Source organism: Corythoichthys intestinalis, chromosome 5, assembly GCF_030265065.1.
Source record: "Corythoichthys intestinalis isolate RoL2023-P3 chromosome 5, ASM3026506v1, whole genome shotgun sequence".
Taxonomy (NCBI): domain Eukaryota; kingdom Metazoa; phylum Chordata; class Actinopteri; order Syngnathiformes; family Syngnathidae; genus Corythoichthys; species Corythoichthys intestinalis.
This window is the reverse complement of record NC_080399.1, coordinates 23,850,477-23,873,493: the sequence shown is the minus strand read 5'-3', so window position 1 is coordinate 23,873,493 and position 23,017 is coordinate 23,850,477. Positions and strand designations below refer to the sequence as shown.

Below are 23,017 nucleotides of genomic sequence, written 5' to 3'. Positions count from 1 at the left end.
ACACACAGGTTCCCTAGGTGAATTCTGTTATGAGGTAGTGGTCACTACAAAAAAAGATTTTTTTTAAAAATCTATCTTGATGAGATAGACAGGCGGTGATGAGGGAAAAATTTACCCCGTCTGCCGATACAGCCGCGGCCACAACAGCGTCATCTCTCAGTTCAATTGTTTAGTTATGTGTAAATAAATTTTTACTTTGCTATCAAAAGCTCTATTTGTCATGTTGTTTATGTTATTTTGTAGAAGGAAAACATTATTCAGATGTTTGGGATGTCACAAAAGCAAAAAATATCTGTGTTAAAGTCAAAGTTATGTTTGAAATGTATGCTTTTACAAAAAGCACAATTTCTGTTTTTTCATCCGAAATGGGAAAATTGCTCAAATTAAGCTATTTTCTAATGCCGATATCTAAAGAATGGAGAAAGATATTAACTTACTGTTTTTCCTGCTGAAAGAAGAGAGTCTAATCTCTCTTTTGGTGGGTTCCGTGTTTATATAGCAATAGAACAGAATATTCTGTGGGCCTTGCAAAATCAGTCAAAATCCAGTAAAACGTCCGGGAGCGAAGGGGGTTGCTCCGGTGAAAATGGCTGGGAGTTAATGAGTTAAATAATAATTAAAAATAAATTTAACGCAAATGTTAAAAAGCAATGAGTAATAAAAAAAGATACATAATTCAAAAATTTTTTTTTTTTTAAGTATTCTAAAAATAAGTATAAAAAATGGGGGCTGGGGGGAGAGTGAAAGATGTAAATTCAATCAATTGTGGCCTGTGTGTATTATGGTTTTTATTTTTGATGTTGTTTTCTTAAAATGATTACCTTTGAAATCCCATCCATTGTTGTGATTACTGTCCCTGAAATGGTTAAGCCTAAAAATGCGTTCACCGTAACTACTAATTAAAAAGGCAATTGTATAATACTGAATCTCGTATGACGTATCATTACATGAAGATGTGTCACTGGTACAAAATGTAGATTGCTGAACTGTCGGAAATATTGTAGATCTAAATTAGATAGTGCCTAAACTTGCATTGTGAAATGTGAAAGGCATTCCATTCGGGGATTTACCTAGTCCAAAAATCCAAGGTTCATTATTGCCACTATAAAAGCTTACACAAACAAACAAAGAGTGTAAAGTTGGATTTAGAGGTACTGTCATAGAGACCAGGCTAAATCAAGAGTCAGGGGTTTTTAAAAAAAAAAACAAACAAAATGATTTATCCCAGGGACAAGACACTGCAACATATTTCCTTTTTAACCATCATATCAGAGCACTGACAACGAATCTGGCCTTTAGCTGATGTATTTTGACAATGGTGGGTCACGAGGGATAAACGCATCACCCTAAATTAGCTTTCGGTTGTTTGAAATGACAACTGAGAACACACTTGGGGTCATCGTCTCTCCACAGAGGCGTGCAAGCGCGCGAGCCTCTGCTGAATGTCAACTCGACAAAACAATCGCACGATGGCCCGACAGGTGATTTACCTGAATGGTGCACGTATATTCCGAGTCGTCCAGCAGCCGGACTGTGCAGCTGTATTCCCGCTCGAGATTCCTGACGCTGCCACTCACGAATCGGCTCAACATCTTCGTTGTGCGTCTCAGCCGGGAACAATAAAGTCACACACAAAACAGCGAGCGGCGTGCAAGTGAACGTCACGACGACAACACTACCGGGTCCCCTGAACGGCCCGCAGCCGCGCGTCGTGTCGCCGAGTTGTGCATCATCGCGGTCCCGTAGGGTTGTAGTTGTGTTTACACTTCGTCGTGCAGAGATAACGTAGGAACGATCACAGGATGCCCGCATCCACATGCAGTGCCGCTCTACTCTGCTGTGTGTCTGATGTCGGATTATCTCCCCCCACCCCCTTCCATTCACGTTCACTGCTGCCACTTGAGCTGGCGGGCAGGCGGGCGGGCCCCAATGAAATCTGACGTCAAAGTGAACCAACCGGATGGCGAAACTGTTTCTTAGCCCCGTTTCCCTCCCGCTAAATTTACAAATTTGTCTCCTTTCACCGCTTATTATTAATTGGATTTTTTATCTAAGGGTTATTCATCCCCCACATTTAACATTCAGAATTTTTTCATAAATTTTTTTAACTCGGCTGTTGTAATTGAAGTTCAATAAATGTCGATTGAAATGTTTCATACATATTTTATGGACGTTTCAATTCCTGAAGAGAAATTATGTGTTGTACTGCCCCTTTCAGGAGATACTTTGTCAACGCATTATAGGAACTCATTGTCCCTCTTTTTTAAACAAGGACTGCCATCAAAACGCTTTAGTCGAGTCAAAACGTTTACTCTTCAATCATTATTGTACAAAAAAAGTGCACAATAAAAATAGATTCCCGACTGCCGTGACCCGGATTCGAACCGGGGTTGCTGCGGCCACAACGCAGAGTACTAACCACTATACGATCACGGCGAGCTAACCGGGGTTGGTCAGCAGATTGACATTTTATTGTTCATATTGTGTGAGTATTACGTTCAGTTGTGACTCCAGCTCTATGACACAATATAAAACGTATTTGAGCAACGATAACGACAGTTCGGTGGGAAGCCCTGTAATTTGAAATGTCTACACTTTGCCATTGCTTCGAATTCGTTTAGCACTTAGTTATAATATTCGGTTCAGTCTTTACGATGTGAGTTCATTATTATTCGACCGGTCCACTTGATAAACTAACCCATTATAACTGGTATGTCGAAAGTTCTGCTGTTGTATTGCTATGCTAAACTAGCTAGTTAAGATTAAGTGTCCATCTAATGTGAGTTAACCAGTCTACAGTATAGGGAATTTATTTAACGCATTAACTGCCATTGACGGTATAAAACGTCCAATCCATTTGAACTAGGAGAGGCTGATATTTGATCAAGCCGCTGCAGCCATCGTCACTGCCAGGCATTCCAGGCCAAATACACTATGCAACACATATTTTGTTCCCAGGTTCTAAGTGGTATTTCCTGGTTTGTTTCGTCACGTTGACATATAAAAACACTTTTGTTTCCCCAAAAGTTTGGGTTTGTGTTCACAACTTTTTTCCTTTATTTTCCAATTACTTTTCTACTTTCTAATGCTTTATATACACATTAATATATAGATATGTGCATTTTCCTTCTCATTTTATATACTTAGTTTGACCTGAAACACGAAGAAATGACATTTAACAAATATTTTCTGCATAACTAGGATGTAAAATATGACATTTTGAATATACCGTAGCCGCTAATTTTAGCAAAACCAAACTTTTATCTTTTTCATGGCAATTTTTCATTTTGGACCAAAACAACACACATAAAAATGATTACAGACAGGAATAAAAAAATTTAAAAATCTCCCAGATTGCAGACCAAGATTGAATAAACGTTGATTTTCCATCAAAATCATCAGTACAGTTGACATCGAAATTTTCAACGTCAAATTACGTTGAAACAACGTTGTTCTATGGTATGTCAGGCAATGGTTGGGTTAACATTGTTTTATAGTTGATGAACTTATGTTGACAAATAGTTGATTTATAATTGACCGAGAAATATGAAAAGTCATTGAATTATGGATGCGCGGGTAGTTTTGGTTGAAAACTTAACATTGATTCAGAGTTGTCCCAATATTATTAATAATCGAAATGACATTTAGGTTTTGTAAGAATTTCAAAGTTGAAACAACATTAATTGAGGGTGCAAAAGTGACGTTGATTCAAAGATATTAGACTGACAGCGGAATGTTGATCCAACATCTTTTCAACGTCGGCCTGCTATCTGGGCTGTAAAATGGTGTTATTTAAATGGCTTCTGGCCTATAGCTACTTATACACTTTTAGTAATGACCGAATCACATGTCTTACTCCCTAAAATGTTCCTCTTTCAAGAAAAACAGAAATTACATGGCTTAAAAATTGTCTTTATTACCATAAATATACAGTGTATCTGGCTAGCCAGCTTGCCATGAGTTTAAAAAAAAATCACGAGATGATACTTTTAGATATTTTAACAAAGCAAGTGTACAAATTTTAAGTGTTAATGGTTGGAAACTTGTGATACAAATACCTCATCCATCCATCATGGTAGATCAGAACTCATCAAGTAGGATGAACAAGTTTAACATATAAAGTCTTCTAGCTCACTTTCATCATTCTCCTCAGGCTCGTTACACTTCAAGGCTTTTTGAACACCACACTCAACCTTCCTGGTAAAAGGCCGACATTGACCAGCCTGAGTCTTATTCATCGGTTGCTCGCTGTGTAAAAATTTCCCCGCGCTGTGGGAACAAGCAGCGTCTTGTTTCCTGAGCGATGTGGTTTTGATTGTCTTGTACAATTCACAGGATGCCACCAAAGGTTTTCCAATGTCCACCTGTTGGCTTTCCATGTGCCGTTGCTTGCTGTCCATGTGAGTATAGTGTAGATCTATTCTGATAACCAGTGATCCCTAACAAAGACCAAGAAAAAAAATACTCGATTATAAAGATTTACTTCTCAATTTATATTGGACACAGACGGGAAACTTACCTTAAGCTTTTGAAGTCCACACACTCGAAGAGTACAGTCTGGGTTATCATTGCTTTCAAATACTGTGGAGTCTGTGTCATAACTCCCAAAACCAGAAAAAGTGTCTTCCATTGCCTAGGAAAGTTTTAAAAAAAAAAAAAAAAAAAAAAATCATTAATGAAATGAAATGATCAATCCAAATACTGTATTTCGTCAGTTTCCAAATTCTAAACCCTATCGGCCACTAGATGTCAGTACAGTATAGACAACACCTTTCTCGTTGAGCTAGATTAAATGAAACTTCCTTTTTTGTGTGGCGGAAGTTTGATGTCTAAATATGGGCTTCCTTGAGTGGTCATTTTTTTTTGTTTTCTATCGATGAGTGGTCTTTTTTTGTTGTTGTTTTCTATCGAAACGATGTCATTCATGGTGAGCTACGAAGAACTTATAATGCCGTTAAAATTAAGTTTCACTCCATTTACTAGTATATATATATATATATATATATATATATATATATATATATATATATACTTAATAATTGAACTTTAGCTTGTTTCTTATGTTTTATCTTGATGTGACTCACTAGTGGTGGTTTTAGAAGTGGTTTGGCAGGAAAAAGTGTGTGTGTGTGTGTGTGTGTGTGTGTGTGTGTGTGTGCGGGTAGGGGGATAATATTTACAGGTATGCTACTCAGAGTAATGTTGCAGTTGTCCGTTTTGGGTCCTGTGGTTTTTATAACTCCAAAGGCCACCAAGACATTCGAAAACAATGCTGAAAAACTGACTTCTACGTCTACTCCACAAAGGAACATCATCTGCTTCTTCCTTGGTAGCACTGAAAACACAAGAACACAATCTATTTGAAATAAGAGCATTTAGTACATTAGGAAAGAAGTTCTTCGAAATAAGAGCATTTAGTACATTAGGAAAGAAGTTCTTCAATCTAGTCACTAGCAGACTTAGCACATGATATACTGTATATTGTTAATTTATATCCCATATTAACCTTAAGGGTCAGGTACAGTGGGTAGAGTAGCCAAAAATTTTGCTGAAGTAAGAGTAGCGTTACTTCAAATTAATATTACTCCAGTAAAAGAAGTCGTCCAAAAAATGTACTCAAGTACAAGTAAAAAATATATATAGTGAAAAGAATACTCAAGTAATGAGTACCATTGTGAGTAACTGCTTATATCTTTGTTGGATTTTTTTTTTTTTTTTTTTTTTTTAAACAATGGTATTTTCTTCTGAGCACAAAGTTATCCATATGGACTATTGTTATAATGTTACAGTACAATAAACCATTACAAAACTACATTGACCCAAAGAGACACAATTTTTTTTTTTTTTTTTTTTAAATCTTTGAATTCTGACAACAGAAAAAAAATACATCAATTAAGCATTATTCGTCCAAAGAGCATCTGCATTCCCTCTGTTGGGAAAAAAAATGTTCCGAGTTTGAATAGTGAAGAGTTCTATCATAATTACTAGAGGTGTGCAAAATTTCCGATTCTTAGATTATTCGCGATTCGGCCGTGGAAGATTCGAGAACGATTCACAAACATCCAAATTCCGATTATTGAAATATGCCAAGTAAAGCGGAAGTACAACACACTCAGCGCGCCGCGCGGTCTTCGGGGCGCAATGAGGAAGAACGCAGCGAGAGTAGCTAAACATCATGCTTCTCATTACCCGGCCCCTCGGGTAATGCCAATGCTCAACTCACGGCTCTAGCTCAACTCATGCCACGAGATAAAAAAACACAACAACATACCTGACTGCTGCCGAAAAGCTGCTACAAAGTACGTCATTCACATAATGTAATGGTAGATATCATTTATATAGGACTAGATGCACCATTGATTCGGTAGCGTTAGCAGCACACCTACAAAAAGCTAGATGCGGCCGTAAGTAAACGGCCGCCATTTTAAAGCAGTACACTTCCCTGCAAGGCTGTTGTAGCGAACCTTCCAAGCAAACCTAATTAACTTTTTATCTGAAATACTCCTAAATCGGTAAAATATTGACTTGAATCTATCTTTAAAATAGTTTAAAAACTTTCACATGTCAAAAGTAGACAAAAGGGAAATTATGGAATAACGGGAGCCATTTTAACAACTTTAACAGTTGATTCACAACATTAAATTAATTGAATGTAGTTTAAAGCTGCTGTTACAGAATGGGGACTGGAGTTTTTTATTTACTGTAATTTTTGTATATTTGTTTACTGCTATATGTTAACTTGATACTGAAATAGTAGTTTGGTTTAGCCTGAGAGGATTTTTGAACAATTTTGGAACTAATGTACAAAACATTTAATTAAAAAAAAAAAAAAAAAAAAAAAAAAAAAAAAAAAAAAGGAGGGGTGCATCAATAATCGTTTTAAAATCGAATCGGAGCCTCTGAATCGTAATCGTAATCGAATGGTTAGGTGCCCAAAGATTCCCAGCTCTAATAATTACTGTTATGAATAGGGGTGTGACAAAATATCGAAATGGTGATATATCGTGATACTTTGTATCCCAAAAGGTTATCGATATGCTACTGTCAAGAATCGAGATATCGTTTTAAATAGGTGTCAATGTTTTAAAAAAATAAAATAAAAAAATAAATATAAATAAAGCAACCATCAAGTTGCTACCAAAATCTTCCACCATAATAGTGTCTCAGTTAACTCTAAGGCTGCCATTGACGGTGCTTGACGCCCAGTCCATTTAGAATGGGAACATTCGTTCATTGTAACCAGAGCATTCACGTTCATTCGGTCCAATTTTCGGGGCATTTACAGGTCACTTGCTGTTCATGTTAGGCATTTACAGGTCCTAACCCTATTCATTTGGGTGATTCCGAGGTCACGTCCTGTTCCATAACTAAAAAGAAACAGGAAGTCACCCATAAAATACCCCAAAATCAACAGGAAGTATCTGAAAATCAACTGGTAAATGATCTTAAATGGCCCAAAATTACCTCACTGCCTTGCATTGGCTGCCACTGACGGCCATAGACATTCAATCCGTTTGAAGTGGGAGGGATGGCCACTACCATTTCTAATGGAGTGGACGTCTACTAGTGATAAACTCATTCCAATTCACAGCTGAAACTTGTTTTTCTGTTTATTAGTTGTAGAAAATCCTAGAATGATTTCCTGACCAATGTATCGATAATCGTTGTATCGCCATATCGTCAGATCATCGTTATCGTGAGCTTTGTATCGCAAATCGTATCGTATCGTGAGGTACCAAGAGGTTCCCACTCCTAGTTATGAAATTAGAAGGATCATCGCTCCGGTTTTCCGTGATCAATCAGTGCCAAATAAAAACGGGGAGAGGTTAAAATCCGCGCTTTCGAGTCATGTTGAGGGCAGCGCTCTATATTGAATACCTCATTTTTTACGATGCTTTAAAGACAGCTAATGATTGAACAGGCTGGCGTGGCAACCTTGCGTCTGATTGGGATAATAGAGTCATGTGATTATTACTGTTGTGACATCACATTAGTGAAATCGGTAGCGCAACCCCGGGAATACACCAGGCACGTCCCTAATCTTAGCATCGCTGGCAAAAAAAAAAAAAAAAAAATTAATATGTAGAACAAAGTGGGAAAATGTAACGACACTTGTGTAGCCCAAAGTAGTGGAGTAACAGTAACTTTTTTTTTTTTTTATTCGCAAAAATCTACTCAAGTAAAAGTAAAAAGTATAGCTTAGTAAAACTACTCTTAAACGTACATTTTTCTCAAAAAGTTACTCAAGTAAATGTAACGCGTTACTACTCACCTCTGATAATAATGATATAAATAAAATAAAATCGCTACAATTCCTATACCCACAGCAATTTTTTGGAAAAGCTGTGGGACGCATTGTCCTAATGAGAGTGAAAGGCTTAAGTCACAGACAACTTTTTTTTCACATCATTAACATGAAGCCTAAACAAAAGGGAACCAATTCACAATGTATTTTCTTGATAAGGAAGTACTTTCCAAATGTTTTAAATAGAATATCACATGTTGTAGTGTAGGAGGTGTGAGCAACAAAGTTATCACTCTGACTCAAAAGGCTACAATGATTGTGACGCACCGTTTGCTTGTCGCCAGCAAAAATCTCTCAAGTGGAGTTCCCTTGTGTGACCCACAGTCTGAACTGGATCTGCAAGGGATCTAGGTTCTTTTAGTGTGTGTTTGATTTCCACAGCCTGCTTGCCTGTGATCAGAGGGTCCCGCCCCAAATCTGATGAAAAGAGGAGAAACAGGGTCATTTTGCTAAAAATTCTGAACTCACAGCCAGCACAGGCATACTAAATATGTAGTATTTACCAAGTACAGTCATGTGAAAAATTAGGACACCCCATTAAATATTGAGTTCTTTCTTAAGAAATGTTGACATATCAATGTCTGATCTCGTTTTTCTTTATCTCTGGAAAAGTGATTTAATTGCAGGTAAACAAAAAGTAACATTGTTTTACTCATTAAACCAAATATAGCAACAAAAATGCATATTCAAACTGAGGAAAAAGTTAGGACACACTACACCTAACAGCTAGTGTTACCCCCTTTGGCTGAAATAACTTTACTAAGACGCTTTTTGTAGCCATCTACCAGTCTTTGACATTGGTCTGAAGAAAGTTTGACCCACTCCTCAAAGTAGAATACTTTCAATAGTGACTGACTGTTGAAGTGAGAGAAAAAAAAATGTGAGATCAAAGGAGCTGTCTGAGGCCTTCAGAAAGAAGATTGTAGACACTTATGAGTCTGGTAGGAGATTTAAAAAAAAAAAAAATTTTTTTTTTTTTTTTTTAAATCTCAAAAGAATATAAAATCCGCCATTCTACTCTCCGGGAAATAGTCTGCAAGTGGAGGACATTTAAAACAACTGCCAATATGCCCAGGTCTGGCTGTCCAAGCAAGTTAACCCCGAGAGCAGATCACAAGATGCTAAAAGAAGTCTCCAAAAACCCTAAAATGTCATCACGGGACATACAGCAAGCTCTTGCCACTGTTGATGTGAAAGTACATGCCTCTACAATCAGAAAGGGCTACACAAATAACATTCATGAGAGGTGTGCAAGGAGGAAACCTTTGCTCTCCAAGAAGAACATGAAAGCCAGACTGAAGTTTGCCAGAGTGAATGTAGACAAAGACCAGGACTTCTGGAATAATGTTCTTGGGACAGATGAATCTAAAATTGAATTTTTTTGGACACCAGAAAAGAGGACATGTTTGGCCTAAACCCAATACAGCATTCCAAGAAAAGAGCCTCATACCAACTGTCAAGCATGGAGGTGGAAGTGTCATGGTTTGGGGATGCTTTGATGCAGCAGGGCCTGGCCAGCTCACCATCATAAAATCCATAATGAATTCTATCGTGTATCAGAGGGTGCTGAAGGGACATGTGAGATCATCTGTGAAAAAAATTAAAGCTGAGGCAAAACTGGACCCTGCAACATGACAATGACCCAAAACATACCAGTAAATCCACCAAGGACTGGCTGAAAAGAAATGGAGAGCTCTGGAATGGCCGAGTCGAAGCCCAGATCTTAATCCCATTAAGATGCTGTGGGGTGACTTGAAACGGGCTGTACATGCAAGAAACCCCTCAAACATCTCACTGTTGAAAGTATTCTGCATTGAGGAGTGGGGCAAACTTTCTTCAGACCGATGTTAAAGACTGGTAGATGGCTACAAAAGCATCTCATTAAAGTTACAGTGGGAGAACAAGTATTTGATACACTGCTGATTTTACTGGTTTTCCCACTTGCAAAGCATGTAGAAGTCTGTAAATTGTATCATAAGTTCTCTTCAACTGTGAGGGACGGAATCTAATACAAAAAAAAACAGAAAATCACGTTCTATGATTTTTAAATAATAAATTTGCATTTAATTGCATGAAATAAGTATTTGATACATCACAAAAATCAAACTTAATATTTGATACAGAAACCTTTGTTTGCTATTACAGATACCAAACGTTTCCTGTAGTCAATTACAAGGTTTGCACACACTGCAGCAGGGATTTTGGCCCACTCCTCCATGCAGATCTTCTCCAGAGCCTTCAGGTTTCGGGGCTGCTGCCGGGCAACACGGACTTCCAGCTCCCTCCATAGATTTTCTATCGGGTTCAGATCTGATGACCGGCTAGGCCACTCCAGGACCTTAAGATGCTTCTTACGGAGCCACTCTTTAGTTGCCTTGGCTGTGTGCTTTGGGTCGTTGTCATGCTGGAAGACCCCGCCACGACCCATCTTCAGGGCTCTCACTGAAGGAAGGAGGTTGTCAGCCAAGATCTGGCGATACATAGCTCCATCCATCCTCCCCTCAATACGGTGCAGTCATCCTGTACCCTTGGCAGAGAAGCAGCCCCCAAAAAATGATGTTTCCTCCTCCATGTTTCACAGTTGGGATGGTGTTCTTGGGGTTGTACTCATCCTTCTTTTTCCTCCAAACACGACGAGCCGAGTTTAGACCAAAAAGTTCAATTTTGGTCTCATCCGATCACATGACCTTCTCCCATTGCTCCTCTGGATCATCCAGATGGTCATTGGCAAACTTCAAACGTGTCTGGACGTGCACTGGCTTCAGCAGCGGGACCTTCCGTGCAGTGTAGGATTTTAATCCATGACGGCGTAATGTGTTTCCGATGGTTTTCTTCGAGACTGTGGTTCCAGCTCTCTTCAGGTCATTGACCAGGTCCTGCCGTGTAGTTCTGGGCTGATCCCTCACCTTCCTCATGATCAGTGATGCCCCACGAGGTGAGATCTTGCATGGAGCCCCAGAACGAGGCAGATTGACCGTCAACTTGAACTTCTTCCATTTTGTAATAATCACTCCAACAGTTGTTACCTTCTCATCAAGCTGCTTGCTTATTGTCCGGTAGCCCATCCCAGCCTTGTGCAGGTCTATTGTTTTATCCCTGATGTCCTTACACAGCTCTTTGGTCTTGGCCATTGTGGAGAGGTTGGAGTTTGTTTGTTTGAGCATGTGAACGGTGTATTTTATACAGGTAACAAGTTCAAACAGGTGCAGTTACTTCCGGTAATGAGTTGAGAACAGGAGGGGTTCTTAAAAAAGAACAAAGAGCCGAAATATTTACTAGTTGGTAATGTATCAAATACTTATTTGAAAGACAAATACAAATTTATTATTTAAAAGTTATACAATGTGATTTTCTGGATTTTTGTATTAGATTCCCTCCCTCACAGTTGAAGAGAATTTATGATACAAATTACAGACCTCTACATGGCTTGCAAGTGGGAAAACCAGCAAAATCGGCAGTGTATCAAATACTTGTTCTCCCCACTGTATTTTATCCAAAAAGGGTAACACTACACCCTAGCTTTGTACTCAGTTAGAATATTCATTTTTGTTGATATACTGTATTTGGTTTAATGAGTAAAACAATGTTAATTTTTGTTGTTTACCCACAATTAAATCACTTTCTTTTAATATGATAAAGAAAAACAGTATCAGACATTGATATGTGAACATTTCTTAATAACGAGCTAAATATTTAATGGGGTGTCCTAATTATTTTACATGACTGTATGTGTTGTGGTATAATGTGTTGTGGTAAATGGCGATCATTCGCATCCAGTCCAAACGGATTGGAAGTATACTGTCGTCGATGGAAGCCAATGAGTTATTTTGGGGCAACAGCACAAACAACAGCGTAAAATGTTGTTTGAAACATGCACTACATAAGCATTCAAGACTTGGAATATTGAAAGGAATGTAATATTGTGGAATAGCTATAAAACATTCAAATCAGCGGTTAAAGCTCAGTTGGCAGTGCATTGTTACGATTGAAGTAAATTGAGAATTTTAATTTTAGGAGGATTCAAATTGTTTAGTGGAGTGAAAGTTAGACATTGTGAACTCCTAACTGTAACTGCCTTGATTAGCCAATAGCAGTGTCTGTGAGGTTTAGAAATTATTTGTGGGATGTGCATGGTTGACTTTGAGGAACTCTGGGGAATTTGCTGAGGTGACTAACTGAACACATAACCCTAAGGGAAAAACAAATGTCGAATGACCACAGAGAAATGAGGAAAGAAAAAAAGAACAAATAGAAGCAAGATGAGGATGATGTGACGTTCATATTTTTGTTAAATATTAAAAGATCCCACCAACGTAAGGAAAAAAATGAAATGAAAACAAAGCTCATTTATGGAAAGAACGCAAGTAAAAACATTACTTCCTTATTATTTAGAAAAAGATAACCTTATGAAAGTAAAACACAATATCATTTGTTTGGTTGTAATAATGCAAAGAAAAATGAATAAGCCTAAATGCTTAGCCTCATCAAGATGAACACTAAAATTTTCTGTCAGTATGATTATTAATTGAGATTGAAATCGTTTTAAATGCGTTTACAAGCTATGGCAAATATTTAAAAGCCCTCAAATTAAGTGTGCACGCAAACTCATAAGACAGGGAGCAATTAGCTGTCGTGCGAGAGTCCAAAAGGAGGAGCAGCTGTCTTGTGCTCGGTGGTGCTCAGGTTACTTGCTGTGCACGAGCCGACAGTGTGAATTTCCAGGGAATGAGGTCGGATGTTAAAACAAGCACCTTCAAAAATGACATTTTCAGAGGCAGTAGTGATAGACTGACATGAATTCCTTATCAATGATAAATTGCTATAATCGCAAATCTTTCGTGGAAGAGATACAATAAATAAAGACTCGCCAGGGGTTATGAAATCTCTTGTCAAGGCAATGCACCAAGAAGATAAGAAATATTCCCTTTCAGATTAATTAACCTGAAACCCTGTGGTTGCAATAGACCTTTTTATCATCATTTTAGCTGTTACAGTAGTTTATTGGACTGAAAGTCGCCGTTTTTTTTTTTTTTTTTTTTTTTTTTCCCCCCCATAGTTTGGCTGGGGGTGCGACATACTCTGGAGCGACTTACTATGTATGTGTGAAATTATTAACACATTATTATATCATTTCACATGTTTTTTTGGGGTGTTTTGGAGGGACACTGATGGTTTGGTAAACTTTTTAGTAGGGCTGTCCCAAATGAGTAATTTCCTCCCGATTAGTTAGCTGACTATTTTTACAATTAGTCGACTAATCTAATAATTTTTTGTTTTTTTTTTGTATTTACAAATAATGAAATTTTTGTTAAAGCTTATTAATTCACAAAAAAACATTTTGGAACACCTAAATTCTTTATTAACGTATAAATAAATAACATAAATATCAATAATAAATCACAAACAATGAGGTCAAATGCTGCTGGCATTAACTGCTGCAAAAAAATGTAAACGGAAACACTGACTTCACCTTTTTAACAGGAGTCAAAACAATTCTTACTCTTTTTGCGGTATGTCATTGTCTACATTGTTCTAAATGTTAAATGAATTGTAATGTCCCGGACAATTATTTTCAGAATACTTTGTGTGAGTTCAGATGCTCTTTCCGGTGTGCATTCCGCATTTTTTGGGGAGGGGAAAAAACTGTTCAACTTTTGTTTGTTTTAACCTGAAGATAACGCAGAGGGCACACTGAAATATTACCACAATTATTTTGAATGAAAGGCACACATACCCACAGTAACAAAAATTAAGTATATAGTATTAATTTTATAGTATACTACTATATGTAAAACTTTATAATATTAAATAACTAACATTAGTGCAGTCATGGATTACAGTAAGCAGGCCAGTGGTGTTTCCATATATATTTTTAATATTATGTATATACAGGATATATGTGTATATTTTTCCTAAGTGGGAGCTTCCATGATCCTAATAAATGTAATAATAATTTCAAAAAATACATAATTATATTAATTATTTTATTAAATAAAAATGCGCGTTGATACGACGCACATAAAGGCAACTTCCATTTAAAAAATCGTTAGAGAGTTGTATGGACTTACAATCCGCTAGCTTGTTTCTTGTTGTCTTCGAAAATTATACTTGGGTGACGGCGCATCAAGTGTTCGTTTATAGCCGACGTGCTACCGTGGTATGCGAGCTCAGCTTAGCAAAGAGTACACATAGTGGCACCCTCCATGTTTTCCTTGAAATAATTCCAGGCTCTGGTTATTCTGGTCCGCTTTTTTGGCTTTATGCCGCTTTCACGTGTAACCATCTCTGCCCTTTTTGGAAATTGGCGGTGTTTTCAACTCCTCACCGGTGATTCACTTGGCTTGTTGTCGTCGGTTTGTCTGGGTTCGTCCGATTTCCTCCTCGGGAAGGCGGCGGCGTGCATAAAAACACCGAGAGGCATCGGATGGCTCTTTAAGGAAACTTTTATTGACCAAAACAAAAACGTGGGGGATGAAGCCACTCTACCCGCGCACTTTTCCAACTCGCCAATTTCGCTCCCTCGCTCTCGCTCGCTCGCCCACTTTCTTCCTCTTTGCTCAATGTAACAACGCCGGTCACATTGAAATAACAGCGACCCCCTTGGGGGTGCCAGTAACAATCGCTTGAATCGCGAGCACCTGCCATTCTAAACTTTATCCGCATGTAATTTCTTTTTAACCCGTCATTACCCGTCGACGGTATGTTTTGCCCGTCGACGCATTAACGTCATCGATGACGTCGACAACGTCGACTAGTCGGGACAGCTCTACTTTTTAGCATGTTCTGTATTCTATAGTTATCTGAATAACTTTTTACAGCTATGTTACGTTAACATACCGGCCACGTTCGCATTTCGTTGTTCATGCATCATGTAACATTTTCATACTGTACACTTATTCAGCATGTTGTTCTCTATTGTATTTTTATTTTAAATTGCCTTTAAAGATGACCTATCTGTTCTATGTATGTGTTCGATTTTATCAAATAAATTTCCCCCAAAAATGTGACTTATACTCCGGTGCGACTTATATATTTTTTTTTCCTTTTCATTGCGCATTTTTCGGCTGCTGCTACTTATACTCAGGTGCGACATATAGTCCGAAAAATATGGTAGCTTGACATACTCACCCTCCGACACCTTCTCTAGGACATGTGTGACTTTCTCCGCTTGAAGAATGTGTTTGTTCAAGTATTTGGTGAAGATTCCTGTACTTTTCCCTCCATCCTGGACTTCAAAAGCCTCAGCATCTTCACATCTAGATGGGTGCATTTGCAAAACGTTATCCAAATGGTTTTGGATGTTCATAACAACAAAGGACTACAATGATAGCACCATAGTAAGTTGTTTTTTGTGTGTGATAAAATATTGAAACTTTGAAATCTACATACGTGGCGTAACCATACACAGTATTTCCTTTTGGCTGCAGTGGCATGATGGTTGATTGTATGCACTGCTGTTTGTACCTTTATGAAAAATACAATTTTTACATCAGTACACATAAAACCTCAGTACAGATCACTTAAAAACAACCTGATCACAAAAAAAAACATACTTTTGATGAAAATGCACTGAAATAAAACCAAAAATCATGATTATGATCACCATTTACGGCAAGTATCCAGTAGGATAACACTCAGCGCAGTCTGTTGTTCCTGCATGCTAAGCATCACCCGCTGAACACACAAACAGTTTCCAGTTTGGTAAGGTTGTGGAGCATCCACAGGCACCAAGTAATTCCTCCCGCCATGCTCAAATCCATGACCCGCGTAATAGAAAAGGCCTGTTAAAGGGGATGAAAAATAGATTGCTCAATTTCAACGACAAGTGTGAACATGTGCTTAATATGAAGCCACGGGAGCATTCAGAAAATTGAGACCGTGGTAAACAAATGCCTGTCATCTATGCTATATACTCTGTTACAAACACATTAAATGTTATCTTGCGAAACTGATCTGAGAATGACATGCAACACCATAAATAGCCAGTACTTCCTCCTGCGAGCAATACTTCGACGACACACATTAACGACGACGTTAAGCTTCGGATTGCAGCACAGCTTGTTTTACGGTATATAGGTACAGTAATGGCCTTCTATTTGTGGGGTATAAGGACCACGCATTATTTCAAATAGTGAAAAACCATAGCTCTTCAACTTAACTCATTGGCTGCCACTGACAGTGATAGAGCTGCCATGATTCGTTGGGCTGCCAATGAATGATTACTGCCAGCTTTCCCAGGTCAAATGGATTGGAGGTCTATCACCGTCAATGGCAGCTACTGAATTAAATGCTCCACAATCAGATACTGGCTTGATTTGACTGAGTTACATCTGATGGGATATTTACCATAGACTCCTCTGTTTAGGAGCTGAAAAAACTTGTCCACAGCAGCCAGCATCTCTACCTTGGTGAGATCCAGCAAAGACACGACCCGGAATCCCAGTTGCTGCAGGAGGTTGGCAAGCTCATGTACATCCATCACCGGGGCCATTAGACCAGGGTGGTAGGAGTAATTCAAGTTGCCGATAAGTAAGGCAACTTTGTCAACAGCTGAAACAGATTAAAATGGGTTTTGTTATATTGTAAAATTAAAAAAACATGTTATCCCCTTCTAAGATGTTTTCCCATAATTTACCTTTGGTTGCTGAAGGAGGAAGTTGATCATTTTGAACTGGATGGAAAAAAAAAGAAAATCTGACTCAGCTTTTTTTCAAACAAGAGTGAATATTATTTTGTCTGGAGGGATTGCATAAAATGTGGCAATCTTTTTGTGATTCATACTGCGCACCACACCATGCAGCAAGAGGGTGAAATAATGCTTATAGTTTCACTTTACATAGGCGCTGTTCAGCTAAGACACAATAACATTCAAATTCTAACAACTTCCTTTTTACACTATAAAATGGGGAAAGTACCCTGAGCACAATGGAAACTAAAATGCTGAGTTTTAGATTCGGTGGGATTACTTGAATATGAATTTTTTTTTTAAAGATATGTGCAATTTCATGGGAATCTAAGGAAGGTAACGCAAAGAAACGTACTGTACAGCAAAGATTTTTTTTTTTTTGGGGGGGGGGGGGGGGGTTGATAATTTTGTCTGTGACTTACCAACGTCAACTTCAACAGGTTCACTCCATATCTCTTCTAGCTCATTTGAAATTGAGCACAAATATGTACCCTTATCTTTGGCTTCAGCATGATCAATCTACAAATAGAACAATAGATCACTCATTGGCCTCAGACATTAGGCTACATATTAACTAACATTTCAAAATAAATAACATAGTTAGCGAGGGGTGAATGACGTAGCCTAAACTAATATTGACACAAGCAAAGCATCCTTCCTTACCAGCAGTGTGTCAGTAGTCCTTTCTGACAGCAAACATCCATTTTTGTACCACTGGTAGCTTGGAGCAGGGTTGCCAAAAGCAGTGCAGCAAAGAGTAATTTTTGCACCTGGTTGGACTGTCTGGGATTTCGGTTTGATAGCAATGTGGGGCTCCCCCTGCCACTTCAGCGGCAAACCTGAAATTTTTGGAAAAAATAATAAACCCACAAGGGTATTAATAAAACACCCACAAAACAATCTAAATGGCATTGAAACAGAATTCAAGCATGGAATACTTTGCCGTTCATACCTGATGGATCAATGTCCAGCACCTTTACTTTCACCCACCTACTGAACACCCAGTTGGAAAAGTTATCATTCACCCGGCACACGTAGCAATGTGTTTTAACAGCGTCGACAATCAGAGCTGCCTGAGTTCCACCGTATACCTTTGCGGGAAAAAAACACATCCATTAAAAACTAATTTATTGTTAACCAGATATATCTATGGCACTCAAGAGTATGTGCTGTGGTGGTATGTGCTCAAGGGCCAGTGGTCATTATTCAGAAGTTGGCACTTAAGATTTTTGACCCTTTATAGCAGAAGTGTGTAGTAACACGTACTCTGGTACATTTACTTGAGTGACTTTTTAAGAAAAATGTACTTCTGAGAGTAGTTTTACTAAGCCATACTTTTTACTCTTACTTGAGTAGATTTATGAAGAAAAAACGCTACTCACGACAAGAATCGTTACATTTTTCCTCTTTATTTTTTTTTGCCAGCGATGCCAAGAGTTGCTCAACCAATTTCACTAATGAGACATCGCAACAAGCACAAGCTTGCTTTTCAATGATCACGCCAGACAGTTCAATCACGTGGCGTCTTTAAAGCACCGTAAAAACGGAAGTATTTGATATAGAGCGCTGCCCCCAATATGACTCGAAAGCGCGAATTTTAAACCTCTCTCCCACATTTTATTTGGTGCCGATTGACCACGAAAAACTGAATTATGATCCTTTTAATTTCATAATAATAACTATGAAGGAACTATTGTGTTCACTATTCAAACTAGGAACTATTTTCTCCACTAGAGGGCACTCATGCTCTTTGGAGAAATAATGCTTCATTTCTGGGGGGTTTTTCTCACGCCGGAATTCAATTATTATTATTATTTTTTTTTTTTTTTTTTAAATTTCTTTGGCTTCATGTGTTTATGTAATGGGTTACTGTACAGTATCATAATAACGACACTTCATATCGATAAGTTTGTGCTGAAAAAAAAAATACAATTAAAAAAAAAAATCAAACAAAAATAAGCAGGTACTCACAATGTTATTCATTACTTGAGTATTATTTTCACTGGAGACTTTTACTTGTACTTGAGTACATTTTTTGGATGACTACTTTGACTTGAGTAACATTATTTTGAAGTAACGCTACTCTTACTTGAGTAAAATGTTTGGCTACTCTACCCACCTCTGCTTTGTAGCGCAAGTGACCACTTCTGGTCATTAGAAAAAACTTAAATATTAGCAATTATTATTTTAAAGTTACTAATAAGTACAGTATTGTATTTTTTTATGTTGTTATAATTGCATGTATTATTTTCATTATTATTAATGAATTTATAAATTAATACAATAAAATCAGGAATACACATAGGTCACAGCCCCAAGTAACACTCGAAAGTAGGGTTTTTCTTTCATAGCATTTAAAGCAACACTTGGTACGTTTCAGTTTTGGTCAATTTTAGCGACGCCAGGGGACAAAAGCTGTTGTGTTTTGCCTTAAGGAAGACTTGAGTTTCTCATGAGGACCAGCGCTGTGATTCCCATGAGGACTACCGCACACCCGCAGTGTGTGTCGTAAAATCATCAATCAATCAATCAAAAATCAATCTCTTGGTCGACTGCAGATTTTTCCAGCGGCCGTGTGAAGTATGGAAAGTAATACGGTAATGAATCTAGTTGTGGCTAAACAATAGCATAGGACGGTTGGCAACCATGTGGCTTAGTGTGGCTAACCCCAACACCGCACCCAAAGTCGTCAGTGCGAGTTCAGTTGAGGGGAGGGGTTGGGGGGGTCACGTCAAAGTTTATTCTGTATATCTTGGTAACCTTTTTTACTTCAGTCTTTATAATGAATGGGAAAAGGGGGAAGTTACAAATGCCGTAGAGCAGTCAGTACATTTGTATTTTTTTTTTTGTTCCTGCCACCCTCCTCAAAGTTGGTTAGTGTCGGTGAAAGCGATAAACCCCCTCAAGATATAAAAGAGGTGTCATCCAACTAGTTGTCAGTCGACATATCACAAATGTTATGAAAAATTTTATAAAGGTTGAAAAGTTACCTAGTGTTGCTTTAACTCACTGCAGGCTATTGTTGGTGATGGATGCCCAATTCATTTAAACCGAGAAGACTGGCTGTGAATGCCCGTGTTTCAATGCAAAGACGGCGCTTTGTCCGTTTTACTCTGGAGACCCCCGTTTACAGACGTCGCGCACCCGCTTTTGTTTTAACCCAGCCATAAAAAGAAGCTCAGTAATTATATTATTTATTATTTGAAATGTCTGTCATTTAAAGTCAGACTTTGAACAAATTACATCCCAATTTAAAAAAAAAAAAAAGGTGTCTGTGGTGTACCTCATAACTATCGCTTAATTGTATTTTTTTTTCGTTACTGTCGCATTTTCCCAATATTTTAGATGATATATAATCGATCCAAACAAAGAAAAATTGAAGAAGAAAAAAAAAAAAAAAACGTTTAAAAGGGTAAATATATGAAAATAAAAATCTTGACCACTCCTTGATGTCTGCGATTTCTGCATCGTGCTCCTTATTATGTTACCATGTTTCACCCATAAAATCTCCCAAAAATCCGGCTCTGGCCATTCACAGCTGTTTCTTGGCACTCGGTGATTCATGCTATTTGGAGTTTTGGAATAGAGAAGCGTTGTTTTTTTTTGTTTTTGTTTTTTTTTTTAAATGCCCTCCTGTTCAATTTTTTTCCCCCAGAAAATTGAGATTTTAAGCTTTCCAATGATGTATCACACATGCATATAGGACAATTTTGAAATTTGACCAAATTAGGGGTCTCAGAGCAGAACTTCAAGTCACCCCAGTGTTTTCCGCCATTATATATATATATATATATATACACACACACACACAGTATATATGATGTATTTTAAGCCAAAAGAATTGTTGCGTTTGATTGAACAATATGTCTATATACTGCCATAGCAGATTCATGGCGCATTAAGTCCCCGAACTATTTTTAATTTGTCCGTTTTACCCTGGAAACCCTCGTTTACAGACGTCACGCAACCGCTTGTTTCAACCTAGCTATAAAAGAAGGTAAGTAATCGTATTTATTATTCGAAATGTCTGTCATATTTCACTTAGAATCATTAATTGATGTCAAATATTTAGTTTAAAAAAAAAAACGACTTTAAAAAAATATTCACTCGCCACGTCACAATGAAAAAATTAGCGTCTGTAAAATAGTCACGAATATCAACCTCATAACTATTGCTTAATTGTATTTTGTCGTTACTGTTGCATTTTCCCCAATATTTGAGATGAGAAATAATCGATCCAAACAAAGAAAAATTGGGGGGGGGGGGGCGTTTGAAAGGGTAAATATATATATTACCATGTTTCACCCATAAAATCCCCCCAAAATCCGGCTGTACCCATTTACAGCTGTGTCTTGACACTCGGTGATACATGCTACATGGAGTTTTTGGATTGAAAAGAGGTACGTACGCGACAATATCTCGTTAAAATCATGGCGTATTTAATTATGCTCTCACGTGCTCTCACCTTCAGTTACTGTTTTGCTTTGCAGTTTTTTTTAAATTGGACATGAAAGGGAAACAGACAAAAACAATTGACGCCCAACTCACTGGATTGGACATCTATCGCCGTCAATGACAGCTAATGAGACTGATGTTCACCAAATGTAGTACTTTTCAGGTCAAGAAGGAAAGAGTTAACTACTAACTTTCAACAGCCTACAATTGTTGGCAACCACACAGACTATATACTATACTGTACCTCGTGATTATCACCATCATCACCTTGGATGAACCACTGGTACTTGAGGATGCCCGCAGCCTCAGCACGTACACTAAGGGTCACCTTGTAGTTTATAGGCACACATACAGAGTCAGGTTGGCGCTCTATGACAATTTCTGAAAGTAGGCAAGAAATGCACTCATTCATCATCATGGGAAGACGTGTAATTGCAAATAATCGAGCAACAACACACCTCCGGTCATTCTAGGACGGGGATGAAACCACTCATTGCATTTCGTTCGTTTTATGGGCGATACGTTTCCTTTAGGTGCATCATTTACTGTAACAAAACAAGTCTGTCATTGTGTTATGTTTTAAAATGCGCTTTAAGTTGTCATCGAAGACCAGAAAGAGAAGAAATTAAAGTTAAAGAAAGTGCACCTTTACGGTTTTAGCCGCAAAAACAAGCTGTTTAGATTTTGGTTTTAGTCATTATCATTTTTTCAAATAGCATAAAGACTGGTGATTTGATGCATACCTGCCATCTGCGCCGCACCAGTAGCTGCCAGAGACTGTTTCTCTTTCCACAACTTCATAACTTAAATCTTAGCAAGTAGGTCCGCCCCTCTTTCCCGGAACAAAACTTTACCGTAAAGCCGAAATTAAAACGCAACTAATTGAAATATGAAGCTAATAGTTTGTGATTTGCCAGTGCTACATTTAAGTTTTCAACTTAAGTGACCATTATAAATCATATAAATATATATCACCAAAATCAGCTAATGTTAAAAAATAAGTTCACTTAAAAAAACAAACAGTAGGAGACGTTTTTTTTTAAATTACGGTAATACGCAATGACGTTCATTTCCATGCTCCAAGAGGAGCAATAAAACTGTTAAATTGTCTGTTTTACAGTCTGATCAAATATTTGTGTTTCAACACGGAGAATGTGTGTGTGTGTGTGTTTGGGGGTAGGGAAATGAGCTTGAAGTGATATTTGTGAAAAGTGCATCTCACTTTGAGCCTTGTGCTATCATTATGTGAACTTTTGTTTGAAATAAAACAATAATTCTTTCAATTACTTTAGGCATTTTTATGCTTCAACGATGAGTTATATTTTTATGTATTAATCTGATTAAGTTTGAGTTGCATTTTATGTTTTTACCATGTGTTGTAACACACCTCTTGAACAAAGCAAGTGGATAAAGTCTTGCATGTATGTCGTTGATTGCAACCATCCATATGAGCCTTTTCTACATCAAACATGCTTTCAAAGTTTACATTCATATGCTGTACCGGACCAGACATCTTTTGATGACTACTTTAGGTCTTGCAACTTCAAATATTGTTACCTGATGAATAAATC

At 37.8% G+C, this 23,017-nt stretch overlaps 2 protein-coding genes and 1 non-coding gene across 4 annotated transcripts in view; all 3 read right to left on the bottom strand.

The window, feature by feature from the left end:
- Window positions 1-1,898, bottom strand: part of LOC130915896 (FERM domain-containing protein 5) — a 126,818-nt gene extending 124,920 nt beyond the window's left edge. For both annotated transcript variants that reach the window (XM_057836087.1, XM_057836088.1), the window contains exon 1: window positions 1,491-1,898. In XM_057836087.1, coding sequence (XP_057692070.1) covers window positions 1,491-1,592 — 102 coding nt within the window. In that variant the 5' untranslated portion in view covers window positions 1,593-1,898. The remainder of the gene's footprint in view (window positions 1-1,490) is intronic.
- Window positions 1,899-2,364: 466 nt separating this feature from the next.
- trnah-gug (transfer RNA histidin (anticodon GUG)) lies at window positions 2,365-2,436 on the bottom strand. The gene has a single exon. It is a non-coding gene; the product is annotated as a tRNA-His (tRNA).
- A 1,460-nt stretch (window positions 2,437-3,896) lies between these two features.
- Window positions 3,897-22,262, bottom strand: malt3 (MALT paracaspase 3). The gene is made up of 15 exons (XM_057837946.1): window positions 22,190-22,262; window positions 21,905-21,991; window positions 21,691-21,827; window positions 17,944-18,082; window positions 17,655-17,830; window positions 17,414-17,510; window positions 16,941-16,976; window positions 16,652-16,855; window positions 15,909-16,086; window positions 15,695-15,769; window positions 15,434-15,561; window positions 8,573-8,722; window positions 5,181-5,335; window positions 4,520-4,633; window positions 3,897-4,439 (listed from the first exon to the last, which is right to left on the bottom strand). The coding sequence occupies exons 1-15, from the start codon at window positions 22,245-22,247 to the stop codon at window positions 4,110-4,112; spliced, it is 2,064 nt and encodes a 687-aa protein (XP_057693929.1). The 5' UTR covers window positions 22,248-22,262; the 3' UTR covers window positions 3,897-4,109.
- Window positions 22,263-23,017: the final 755 nt, after the last annotated feature.